Here is a 13,380-nt window from a genome sequence, read left to right on the forward strand (position 1 = left end):
CATTTATTATAAAATAATAATAAAAAAATAGCAGGAAGCACGAATAAATTTAAAATATATACAATTTTTTTTCATTAAAATTTGTTGTTTTTTTTTTTTTTTTTTAATTATATTCGTATTTTTTTTATAATTACAAAAGAACCTACTTAAAATATCTCGATTAATAACAAAAACAAAAAAAATATATGTAAATAAAAAAAAATTGAATTGAAAAAATTCAAGCTTACCAAATTAGCAAAAAAAACAGCTGTACTAGGACGGTAATTCGCAAGCGCCCCTGGTGGGATAAATGTACGTATAATGTATAGATATATCACCATTCATGTTAATTTTACATAGATATATATAGATATAGTTATACAGCCTTTTTTTTATTTTATTAATTGTAATTAAACGACACTGAGTTACCTAGCCATTTGCAATAGGGGACCTACAAATCTATCAAAGAATTAAAAAAAAAAATTTGATTTTCAGACTTGACGGACAGGAAATTTTTTTAAAACTATTTTGATGTTTTTTCCGTTTTTATCGAACTAAATAAATTTTTGAAAAGTATGTAACTAATCTCCATTAAATTATGTTCAAAATAGTGTGCAAAATATCTTGATTCCGTGAACTAACAAGGGTATAATTATTGAGATTGTTACGTCCGATTGATTTTTATAATTTCCAAAATAATTTATTTTTATTCATATAATTTTTTAACATACAATGAGCCACGCGAACAGCAAAATACCTGCTAAGGGAAACCTTAGTGGGGAGAATAATGCGTGCGCCGACCAAAATGGAAAATATGGAGGGGCAGATAAGAAATTTAGGGCCCAGAAACAAAAAAGAGACTCTCTCTCTTCTGGCTGCGATCATCGGAGTGTGCACAAGTTTTTTTATACAATGAAGAAAAAGAAAAGGAAAAGAGTTTGTTAAACGTGTATAAGTACTACATCATGGACTCCCACAGAGAAAGCAGGTACAATTAAAATATTAAATAAATTGAAAATATTCAGTTTTAAAATTGAAATGTTATATGGAAGTTTAAAATGTTCAATTAATTATATCAGAATTAAAAAATAAAAATTCGAACACGTGTAGTTTAAAATTAAAATATTAAATGGAAGTTTAAAATGTTCAATTAATTATATCAGAATTACAAAATGAAAATTCGAACACGTGTAGTTTGAAATTAAAATGTTATTTGAAAGTTTGAAATGTTCAGTTAGTTATATCAGAATCACAAAATTAAAATTCGAGCATATGTAATTAAAAATTAAAATAGTAAATATAATTTTGAATCTTGTAAATCAGAGTCGGCTGACTAGCCACCTGTCTTTGGATTATAATTGAAATTTATTTGAATCAGGAGGTAATTCCAACATTGTAATTAGAAGCATAATCTCTAAACCTCGACATTTTTGTAATCGAGTTGTTAATATAGTGAAAGATTCAAATTAAATATTGTTTTATTAATAAAAAAATAAACCTATCCTCCTTAATAAAAGATCTCTGGGGTTCCCGGTCTATAGGCTTCGGCTTGGACCAAATACCCACTAAATCATTAATTTATGTCAATCTGACATAACAAGATAGTTGCCGAAGTGAGGCGAAAAAAATTTTTCGATCGTAAAGCACTCTGATGCTTCGCATCATGAGTCGTGCAATAGATAAGAAGGTGACAGGATGGGATCTGGTGAAGGTGTGGCTTAATGATAACAAAAAATTGCAAACACAGAATTATAAAAAAAAACAAATTAAATTTTATTCACGCTTATTTACAGTAAGTTTCACTTAATCCTGCAGCTAATAATTTATATTTGCGGTGATTTCAGTAGCAAATGCGTCTGTCATTAATTATTTAATTCTGTTGAGTATGCTATTAACCGCTGCCGTGGCAATTGCTTAAATTTCCTAAGTTACAGCGTACTCTCAATAATTAAATACTCGCATCAGAAGTTCGAGGTATTCATTGTGAATAATTTAGAACTAATCAGCGGTGTTAGATCACTTTGATGTCGTTTTACGTAATTTATTTTACTTAGCGGTCAAAATACATCATGAAGCGGTTGAGTACTAGATAACAAGCCTCTGTAGTAGCGGCGTCTTCCATCTCGGTAGCCGCGTAAAGTATAAGGTATGCAGCATTGCTGCCTCGTTGGATTTCTCTATTGGCTATAAAAGACATCAATTCAGTGTCATAGACCTCCAAATTATCTGATAGGCCAGCTAAGTAGCGGAGTTCTATAGATTGAAAACTCGGCTCTGAGCTAGCCCGGACCATCCTATTTCTAGCTAAACCCTGAGTTGACCTTAAATTTGTTTCGTCATCGAAATATTGGTGTCGAAGCAAATAGACCCGAAAGAAAAGTTGAAGCAAATATACTGATTACTGAACGAATATAATAAAGTATTTAAAACAAATATTGATTAGCAAGGTCGTATTATCTGGAAGAAAATCACTATTATAAACAATTTAAAATAAAATTTTTATTTCTAGTTAAATTATCCATATGAATTGATTGTGTTAATAACGATATATCCATAAGTATTTTTATTTGTTTCGTAGTTTATTCAAGTATATTATTACGTAAATTCATTGGAGAAAAAGAAATTGTTGGAAAATCCAAAATCACACATCTCGATCGCTCACGTGATTGTAAAAAATAAAAATAAGTCAGGATTTTCATTCATTTGACATTAATCAATTTCACAGTCGGTAAATAGCCATAATGTTTACTAGCAGATCGTTACTATCTAATACGACTGGTCGCCGAGTAACACAAATTGAGAGGACTCGGTCCTTCAGCCTCTCTTTTTGTTTGTAAGTTTAGGAAAAGGGGCAATTTTCAAAAACTACCGAAGGAACACGAGTGATATTTTTATAAGGTAACGACAAGAGCTGAACGGGTCAGACCGCCAAGACATCCAGTCGTGGAACGACATCTAATTGTTAGGTAATTAATTTATTCGCATGGGTTACCTAGAGGAACCAAGCAATGACTCTTTCATTTATTTAAAATTAATACACCTACTAGTTGCTGGTATTAATTTTGTAAGCTATCCAATTACTGATGCGTACTGATACGCAGGTTTTTCGAGAATTTATTGGCAATTATTGGAGAAAGTAAATTGGAGATTCTTGAGACGATTGAGACTTATTTGGCTAAAAAAACGTACAAATAAAACTCCGGCTAGAGAATAATTGGAGAATTGGTGGAACGAGTTTGGTCGATTGTCATCTGGAGATCTTTGGGTAAATTATGAGTATTAAGTCCTGGCAGTTGCCGGGATTAATCTACATAATTTATTTGATTACTTGTTGGAACAGCGCGTAATCAGTCGCGTAGAAAGTTCTAGCACTTCAGACATCTTGCATTAGTCACCATTTTCTAGTAGTAGTCAATTAAATCGGAAAGTCTCGATTAAGTTTTGAATTTCGTATAAAATATTCCTGGCAGTGAGGACGGAGTAATTAATTTAGTTCAATTTAGCTTCTTCATTAGCTTCGAAATTTATTCCTGGCAGTGAAGCCGGAACAAATTTGATCAATTCATTTCAAGTTTTCGATTAAGTTATAAAATATTTCTGGAAGCCAGAAAATTTTGGTTAAAATCATAAATCCTCGTTCGTATTGCCTTGGCATGGAGTGGCCGCACAAATTAACTCTTGTATCTAATTAGACGAGAAATTTATTTCCTGGCGAGTACGCCGGAAATTCATTGTTAAATAATTTATAATTAACTAGTTATAAGTGGGCGATAAATTATTGTAAAAGTTATGTCGAAAATAAAGTGTCCAGTGATAAAATTTAGTGAGTTGTGTGAGTACACAAAATAGAAAGACATAAAAGAGCTATGGAAAATTGTACACGAATTAGAAAGAGATAGATAGTTGAGCCCAGAGTACTATATCAAAGTACAATTATCAGAACTCAAAAAATAATTTTCCTAAAGGAATAACTTTTTATGAACCAATTAATACAACGGGAAAATTTTATAAATTCACTAATGAAAAAAATTTATTATTGGGTAAAATCACAAATTAATTAATTAAATAAAATTTCAAATCACAATTAAATAAATTGTAATCAAAATAAATTTAATATTACAGTTGGACCTCGTTATTAGACTATTAGTTTCTCTCTCAAACTATCGTGATTGCTCAAGTATCCAAGGTATAAAGTAAAAGGTCCAGGGGACTAAATAACTACAAAAATCCAGGAAACTAAATTAGATTAAGTAAAGTCCAGGGAACTAAATAATGTTAAGATTATGCTTGTAATCTAATTATAAATAAACTGAATAAAATTTTGTTACATAATTGATAAAATTTATTTAATTCCTTCATCGTCTCCTATTCTTACAATACGTACAATGACTCTGAAAATTTATTCAATTTAACATCCGGTTCTGGAAGGCTGAGTTTTATCTTTCAGTGGCGCACTAATTAATAACAAATCTATAAGGGGCCAACTCTTAACAAGTTGAAAATTTCTCTGTTATAATAATATTTTTCTCGGATATTTTATATATTAATGCTCTGATCTGAGTCCAAATTCTTTTAAATTCTTAGTTTGGTCACTTAAAATGATTACAGCCTAAATACATTTATTTTATTGAACATCATCGTGAATGAAAATTTAAAAAACGCTTGTTCATTAATTATTTCCTCTTCTTGAAATTTTAAACTTTATGACGTAACTTGTTTGAGCTTAAGGTAGTTCTTTCCCTACAGTACAGTCAAAAATTTTTGGATCACTACCCATGTATCGCGTACCTGCGGAGCTAACGTTATAGTCCATATTTTTTTAACTGGGCTGTACTCCTAATACTACTGTATTCCCTAAACGAATACCCTCACACTATGATAAATTAGTCTGTTTGAAAATCTGGCAACGTCGCATATTTATTCTCTTACTCGCCTTGTACAGTCAAGACTCACTTATTGGCAGGGAGCGCGACGAAAACGACATCTGATGGTTACAAAAAATCATGCTCGAGAATTATGATAGATACATAAAATCAGTTTAAAAAATAAAAATTTGTTATAAAATCAAAATACAAAAATTTATAATGATATAAATGAAAAAGTGCACTTGTATTTTTGATAGAGAAAATTAAATTGAATATATTTCGATAAAGAAACTAAGGATAAAAAATTTTAATAAATAATAAATACTATTATTTTAGAATCCCTGGCGGATCTGATTTTACGGTATTTTTCGGTATCACTACCGTAGTTTACGGTAATGCCACCCTAATCAAGTACGGTAATTCTACGGTAAGTTCCGGTAAACTACGGTATTCCGCGGAATCTACCGTAGTTTACCGGAACTTACCGTAGAATTACCGTACTTGATTAGGGTGGCATTACCGTAAACTACGGTAGTGATATCGAAAAATACCGTAAAATTAGATATGCTCACAGGAACAGTAATTGTACTGTAAATTTTGCGAAATTCATCTGTTTAAAAGTTATTGGAGCTTGAAGTCCAATTTATAGGAAGCTTCGAGATCTTTCTACTTTTTCGGTGAAACTATCAGACTTATCACGAAACGTCATAGAATCTTTTTTGTTGAGAATCCTCTTCATTAAAAATTATCTCCAATAATGTTTCTTAAAATCCCGCATTTTTTTCTAGCTATTTCCATTTTAATGTCAAGCTCTTAAAAAAAATTAGTGTTCTGATCGATTTCAAGAGCTTGACATGAAAATGGAAATAACTAGTAAACAATGCGAAGTTTTGAGACACTTTATTGGAGGTAATTTGTAAAAAATAAAATTGTGTACAAAAAAGACACTCTAACATTTTATGATAAGCCTGATAGTTTCACCGGAAAAGTAATAAAAATCTATAAATTTGCTATAAATCTGGCTTTTAAGTTTAGAATAAATTAATTTATTAGAAAAATTTAAATTTAAGTTAAGAATAAAATAATTCTTGTAAATAGCACGTAATAAATCGAATTTGATTATTTTTCCTAACTTATTACAACAACGCTAAACTTAACCAATAAACTCAGCATGTCATAAACAAAAATTAAAATGATTATTATAATCACTTGTTAAGCATATTCTCACGCATAAAATGTAAAAAATCACATAACATAAATTTTCATGTTTCAATTATTTGAAATCAATTTATTTATCATTTAAATCCACAATGATAATTATTCAATAATGTAACGCTTATAAAATGAACAGAAGACACTGCGCAGAAAATCTAATGGCTGATTATCTGGCGAGGGAGCAAGTTTCAGCTACTCACACGAGGGAGCGTGTTTCAGGTTTCAGCTGTCTCAAAATAGCCCGGCAAATTCAAATGTATGAAACTTGAAAGAAAGAAAAACTTAAAAAAATAGTTTTCTGATTGCTTTTAAGAGCTCGACATTGAAATGAAAATAACTAGAAAACAACGCAGAATTTCGAAAAACTTTATTCGTAATAATTTGGAAGGAATAAAATTACCTTCAAAAAAATTTTTATGACATTTTGTGATAAGACTGATAGTTTCGCCGGAAAAATAAAAAGATCTCAAAATTCACTATAAACTTGACTTTAAGCTCAAATAACTTTTAAACAGTTGGATTTATCAAAAAATAATAAAAGACTTTTTTTGTATAGCGTTCAATTTCCTACAACCATAATAATCTTGCATAAACATCCGTTTATTGGTATGTGAGCTTTAAATTTTCTATACTTTCTATTTTTGGACACCATGAATAAATAAAAGTGGAAAATGTTAGTACATCAACTTTTTTGTGTCCATTTTCCTCATAGCATTTCCAATTTAACCCATACCTGAATTGTAGTAGATTTTCTAAGATATGTTTATCTTATTTGTTGGTAGATTTAGCCATTTTTTCTAGCCTTTTATTTTTGAGTCCCAGATGGTAAAAGTCATTAAATTGTAGTAAAACTTTAAGTACTTGCCAAATTTACAGAAATACATTTAGATAAGTGTGTTCTACGGTGGCAGACTAAAAATTTACGGTAAGAATACGGTAGGCTTACCGTAAAAGAATTTTATACCCATTCCGGAATTTTTGCGGTAGATTACCGTAACTTACCGTAATTTTACGTAAAAATTCGGTGGGATACCGCAATTTTACCGCAAAATTCGGTAGCAATACGGAATACTACGGTATTACGGTTTTTTACGGTAATTTACCGTAAATTCAACGAAATTTCGGTTTTTTTACCGTATTTCAGGTTCGCTAGGGATAGAATAAGGTTAACCGATAAAATCAAAACAAATAATACATGACAACTACAATAATAAAAGTTTAAAAATAGTAGAATAGTAATTTGCGTTTTTTAACAAAATTCTAGTAAATAATTTTATTGTAATTCATGATAATTTGCTTATGAATCGTAACTAAGAAAGTATTAACTTATAATATTTTTTTAAAAAATTATTTTTAGGCAATCATAAAAATCATTATCCAAAACGGATTTGAATCAGTAAATTATAAAATATTGTTTTAACTTTAAACGATGAGCAGAGGCAAACATTAATGACACAATAATTATTATAAACTATTTTTAAACTTAATATTCACATGTTTATTTTCCACAAGAGCATGATTCAACGAAATTGTGCCCACATCGAGCGCTGCGATCGATTCAGTTGTCCCCACCATATACTAGACTCCCTGCCAATAGTTTATGCACATGATCTAAACGTAAATGTTCGATTAAATTATTTTGGTGGTTATTTATCAAGAAAATTAAATATGATTCAACTAATTAAAGTTCTAATTAACTATAATTAAATTATTTAATTAATTAAATTTTCAAAATTTAGAAGCTGTAGCTACTTGTAGCGCATTTTGAAATATACTCTAAATTAATTAATTCAGTCATTAATTTATTTATTCATTTTTTGTTGTTGTTAATAAATCGTTGCATTTTATTGATAACTGTTAATGAAACATATATAACTATTTATCCACTAATATTATTCCCGATATTTTACTATATGAATTTAGCCGTTATGTATTTTCGCGCTTTCTACCCGTTGTAACGTGGCCGCTTCATTTACTCGTGACTGTTTCTCCGATCCTCTCCACTAAAACTAATCTTCGAAAAGTGTAATTTATTTCAATATTTTATACAAACTACATGGTAAATAATTCTATTTTTTTTTTTTTTTTAATTTTCTAAATATATTATTCTTCATTATATTAGTTTTTCGTTAAAACAGTGAAATTCCGTCAAGAAAAAAACTAACAAGTTTGTCATTTTCCCACGCTTCTCCCATGCTACATATATAAAAAACATAAAATTTCATTGCAAATATCTTTTTTTAGACGTGGTGAATCGTCTCTAAATTTTAAGAGCGTGTGTATTATACATTTAAATACTTATACTCAAAGTTTGGAAGATTTCTTGAATTTTCGCTTGCACGACCCATCCACCTTAAACAACTCATAAAAAAAAAGTTGCATGCAAGAAGATTTTCAAGCTCGAAGATCACTGAGAGAAAAAAATGGTTTTCTGGACTATAAAAAACATAGTTGAATAAGACCTCCACTATTAAGTGCAGTTTCGTTAAATGCACGGAAAGAATTTCCGTATGAATATTGCCATGTTATTTATTCTAAAAATTACTCTAAATCAAGTAATCTTGGGCCATTACGACTTTTTACTTTCGAATTACGAAATTTTACTCTTTCAGTGAGTAAAAATCAATCAGATTAATTTTTACTCACAATTGCGAGTAAAAATTACCCCTAGCGGATGTCTAAAAAAATTCTCTCTAATTCAATTTTTACTCGTAGGTTATGATAAAAAGTTGATTAGTCAATTTATAAAATTTATATTGAATTACAATAAAAATTACAATTAATAGGCTGAAATTTCTATAAAAAATCTAAAAACCATCTAATTGCCTTAGAATATGACTTAAAATAAATATTTTGAAAAAGAATAAAAAAAAAATATTACTCTTATTGTGTTGAAAAAGAAGAAATACAAATTTTTTTTTTTTTTAAATAAATATTAAGTTATAGAGAGATACAGAGATCGTCTTTTTTTTCAGCCTTACGTTTGTGTGCGTAACATGTAAGTTGTCGCGAGCAAAATAAAAGACATTTAATTGAAGCCGATATTAACCGAAGATTAACGGAGACTACTGAAATATTACTCTGCAGTTTAGAGTAAAAATTACTTCCATAGATTAGAAAATTTATTCGAGTTATAAGCAGTTTTTCATCAAACAGTTAATGGGTTTAAAAGAATGGTATATTGGGGAGTAAAAATTAATCGCATGGAGTAAAAATTAATAGATTAAGATGAGATATTCACAATAATCGATTAAATATAAGACTTAAAAAATTACTCAGTAGTAGAGTAAAACATAGTCTAGCAACGTTAATATTTAAACAAAAAATATTAAATTTAAAACAAAAAATACCAATTTTTTGCAACGGCCCAGGATTACTCGAAATTAGAGAGTAATTTTTATCGAAAAATTCTTTCCGTGTGATATGATATTAGTTAACAGTAACAGAAAAGTATAGTTAAGATAATTATTTAGTAGTAAATTTAACAGTTTCTTTATTCAGCATGTCCAGAAGCAAATTTTTATGACAACCATACTTCTATGGTTAGCAAGGCTAATTCGATATAATTATCATCACAATATAAATATAGTAACCACTATTAAAAATTCATAGTTTCAGCTACTATATTAGTTTAGCGCCTTGAATGATTTCAACAATGATAAATTCAAAAAATTAATTTTTTTTTATTCTCAATTTAAGCGAAGTACAGGGGTAGTGACGTTTGTACTGCATTTACATATTAATATCATACCTACATGCTCTCTGAGAATTGGATTTTCGCCACTACCCTACGGAGAATTCGAACCTAACATCTAAAACACTGGACGCGCGAGAGACCAACGATAATACCGCTACGGCTACGCTACGGGACCAGTTGAAAAATTACAGTTCGACGGTGCTTCTAATGCTTTATTTCCATATTGAGCTTTTATATCCTATTAGGTTTTAAATATTTTACAAATCTTTCCAAACCGGAATATTCTTTAAGGTTCACACTAACGTTTTCGAGCCCCTTGAGCTCGTGTCCCACTGTGCAAAACAGGGCTTCGCCTCGGCCAACAATTACATGTGATCTGAAGCTTTCTTACTTTACTGCCCTAGGTGTGCAATATACTATTTCTGCGCGACGTAGCCGGAAAATTGCAACTTCGTTCAGGGCAGCGGCCCGAAAGTTGCAACTTTCCGGCCGGAGGGCAGAGAAAAAAGTTTCCTCAGCCCGTGGACCCTCCAAAAAAAAAAAAAAAAAATTTCAAAAATTTTTGTCTCGCGATTTTCTTCATGAATGCGCAAAAATTGTAGCTCTAAAAAGATTTTTTGATCAAAAGACATATACTTGAGTATATTCAAACTAGGTTTCAAGCTTCAAAATGTTTATATTTTTTTAAATCTCGATACGATTATCATTACAAAGTTACAGCCTTGGAAAAATCACTAAAAAATTTCTAAAATTTTTTTGTTCCTTTAATTTTTTGCGTTAGTGTATAAACATAGATATATACCCTGATTAAAAATACTCATTGAAAAGTATTGAAAATGATTTTAATTCTCTTCAATTCATACGGAGATTTTGAAAAATATTAAATGGAATTGAAATTTCGATCATTTGAATACTTTCTAATTCTTATAATGGAATTCAAAAGTATTGAAAAGAATTCAATCTTTCATTATTTTCGGAAAAGATTCAAAAAGATTCGAAAATGTGAATTCATTTTAATTTATTGCAATTCAAGTCATAACTCGAAGTATGGGACTATTTTAGTATTGAGAAAGATTCAGAAAAATTGAAAATTCACAATTTCTTTCAATCCTACAATCGATCCAAAGTATGGAACTATTTTGGTATTGAGAAGGATTCAGAAAGATTGGAAAATGTCAATTCATTTTAATTTATTTCAGTTCAAGCCATAATTGGAAATATGTAACAATTTTGGTATTGAGGGAAATTCAGAAAGATTAAAAACTGTCACTTCTTTGAATTTTTTTCAATCCCACACGGCAGGTATACGATCTAGCCATAAGCGACCCTACCAAAAATAAATCCCTACCCAATTGAAGTCAGCCGCATCATACCTACCTAGAAAATTCCCGCTCCAATAAAATATTCTACCATCTCAAAATCTCTACCAATGAAAAAATCTACCACGATATAATTACTACCAGAAAAACACTCTACCAAGTTGTATTTATGAATTAACTCTACCGTTTGAAAATCCCTTCCATCGACTTTAAAACGTATATTTACAGACAATAAATTTTTTTTAATTAATTGGGAATCATTTAAGAAGATTTAGGAATATAATTTTATAACTCAGCACTAATTAATTTAAGAGTAATTATTCAATATTGTTTGAGCGTTTAGTGTACATGTTAGAAAATATAATTAACACGACTTTTCATTAGTTAATAGGAAACTATTCGGGAAGAAAGTTATGAATTGTTTTGGTTTCAAAATCCCAAATGCTAAGTATTCACTAATTAATTAGTCCTAAATAATAAAGTCATACTCCTAAATCTTCCCAAATGGCTCCCAATTAATTAAAAATAAATTTTATGTCAGTAAAATATACATTCTAAAGTTGATGGTAGGGATTTTAAACGGTAAAGTTTATTCATAAATGCAACTTGGTAGTGTTTTTTTTTTAGCAGTGATTATATCATGCTAGATTTTTTCATTGGTGGAGATTTTGGGACAGTAGAATATTTCATTGGAGCAGGAATTTTCTAGGTAGGTGTGATGCGGTTGACTTCAATTGGGTAGGGTTTTATTTTTGGTAGGGTCGCTTATGGCTAGGTCGTATACCTGCCATCCCACACGTGACCCGAAATGTGAAATTATTTTGTTATGGAGAAGTATTCAGAAAGATTGAAAATGTCAATTCATTTGAATCTTTTTCAATCCAACTCTTAACCCGAAATATGGAACTATTATGGTATTGAGGAAGATTTAGACAGATTGAAAACTGTCAATTTATTCGAATTTTTTTCAATGCTACTCGTAACCCTAAAATTCGAAACTTTTTTATTATTGACGAGGATTCACAAAGATTAAAAAAATCAATTTATTCGAATCATTTTCAATTCTGTGGAAGTTTAGAAATTCTTACATTATTTTTAGATTCAATATAATTGAAAAGTATTAATTTTAAGTCCAAATGAAAACCTTGTGAAATAGGATTTATTCAAAAGTATTCAATTCTCATCTTTTTCAATACTTTTCAATGAGTATTTTTAAACAGGGTATGGTCTTTAACACATACAAAAATCGATTGATGATCCATTAACACAATATATGTCTTAATATTTAAGAAATATTTTTCGAAAATATTTATGATACATATTTTTCAAATATTTCATCTACAATATTAAATAAATATAATTCTTAGAACTTCCTTAAGAATATTCATCAGAAATATTGTTAAACTATATCTCAAAAATATTACTGTAACATTTGAAAGAACTATTTTCAAAATATTGCTATGGAATATTAAAAAAATATTTTTTTCCAATGTTACAAAAATAAGTTTGTAAAATATAGATTACAAACGAACGAATAACGACGATGTCCGACGATTGTCGAAACTAATCGATCATTCATCGACTTTTGTAAGTGGTAAACACAATGTTTGTATATATATAAACATGTGCAAATACATATATTCGTAATTTGTTAATTATTCAGAAGTCATCTGGTTAGCTCTTTTTTATTCTTCCAAATATCAAGTTATCAATATATCTACAGATCAGTTAAATGATTTGCATTGATATGTTAGGTAATTAACACTATTGTCATAAAGTAGTAAAACGAGTGTTAAATTCTATTATGTATGAAAAAAAGTACTGTCTTTATAAATAAGCATACTAGAATTACTTACTTATGTTCAAAGGAATCAGCCATATAAAAATGACCATTAAGTTATGTCATAGTAACCACAATACAAAGAGACTTGTTAAACATTCGTTTGTCCTTCCGCATTACCCAATATAAACAATGATATCCTTAAGTTTAATTAAGAACAACGGCAAAGTTATTCTATCCAGGTCGACAAAGTTTTACTCAAAACTATAGATATATCCGCGAAAGTGATCTGAGGTACCATCCCTAGTAGTCACTTTAGCGGAAAATTTACGGGAAGCTACTGCCGGAAAATTTATCGTCAAGTTGACAGCATGTAGTTGATGTTAAATAAGTTAACGCAATCTTTCAGGTCCCCGCAAAGTTTTGAATAAAACACTAGATAAAAACTTTCTTTTTCTTTTCTGCATTCGGTTGCCTGCATATGCCCGAAATTAAAATTCAACAAGAAGGCCAACTAAAATGTAA

General features: G+C 29.5%; 1 protein-coding gene across 4 annotated transcripts in view; it reads right to left on the reverse strand.

Annotated features, from left to right (window-relative positions):
- Positions 1-13,170, reverse strand: part of LOC130678162 (dystrobrevin beta) — a 160,151-nt gene extending 146,981 nt beyond the window's left edge. For all 4 annotated transcript variants that reach the window (XM_057485199.1, XM_057485194.1, XM_057485200.1 and 1 more), the window contains exon 1: positions 12,932-13,170. Coding sequence is in view for 1 of the 4 variants with exons in the window: in XM_057485195.1 (XP_057341178.1) it covers positions 12,932-12,954 (23 nt within the window). In the remaining 3 variants the exon portion in view is untranslated. The remainder of the gene's footprint in view (positions 1-12,931) is intronic.
- Between the last annotated feature and the right edge of the window lie 210 nt (positions 13,171-13,380).

The sequence above is a fragment of the Microplitis mediator genome, chromosome 1 (genome assembly GCF_029852145.1).
Source record: "Microplitis mediator isolate UGA2020A chromosome 1, iyMicMedi2.1, whole genome shotgun sequence".
Classification (NCBI taxonomy): Eukaryota; Metazoa; Arthropoda; class Insecta; order Hymenoptera; family Braconidae; genus Microplitis; species Microplitis mediator.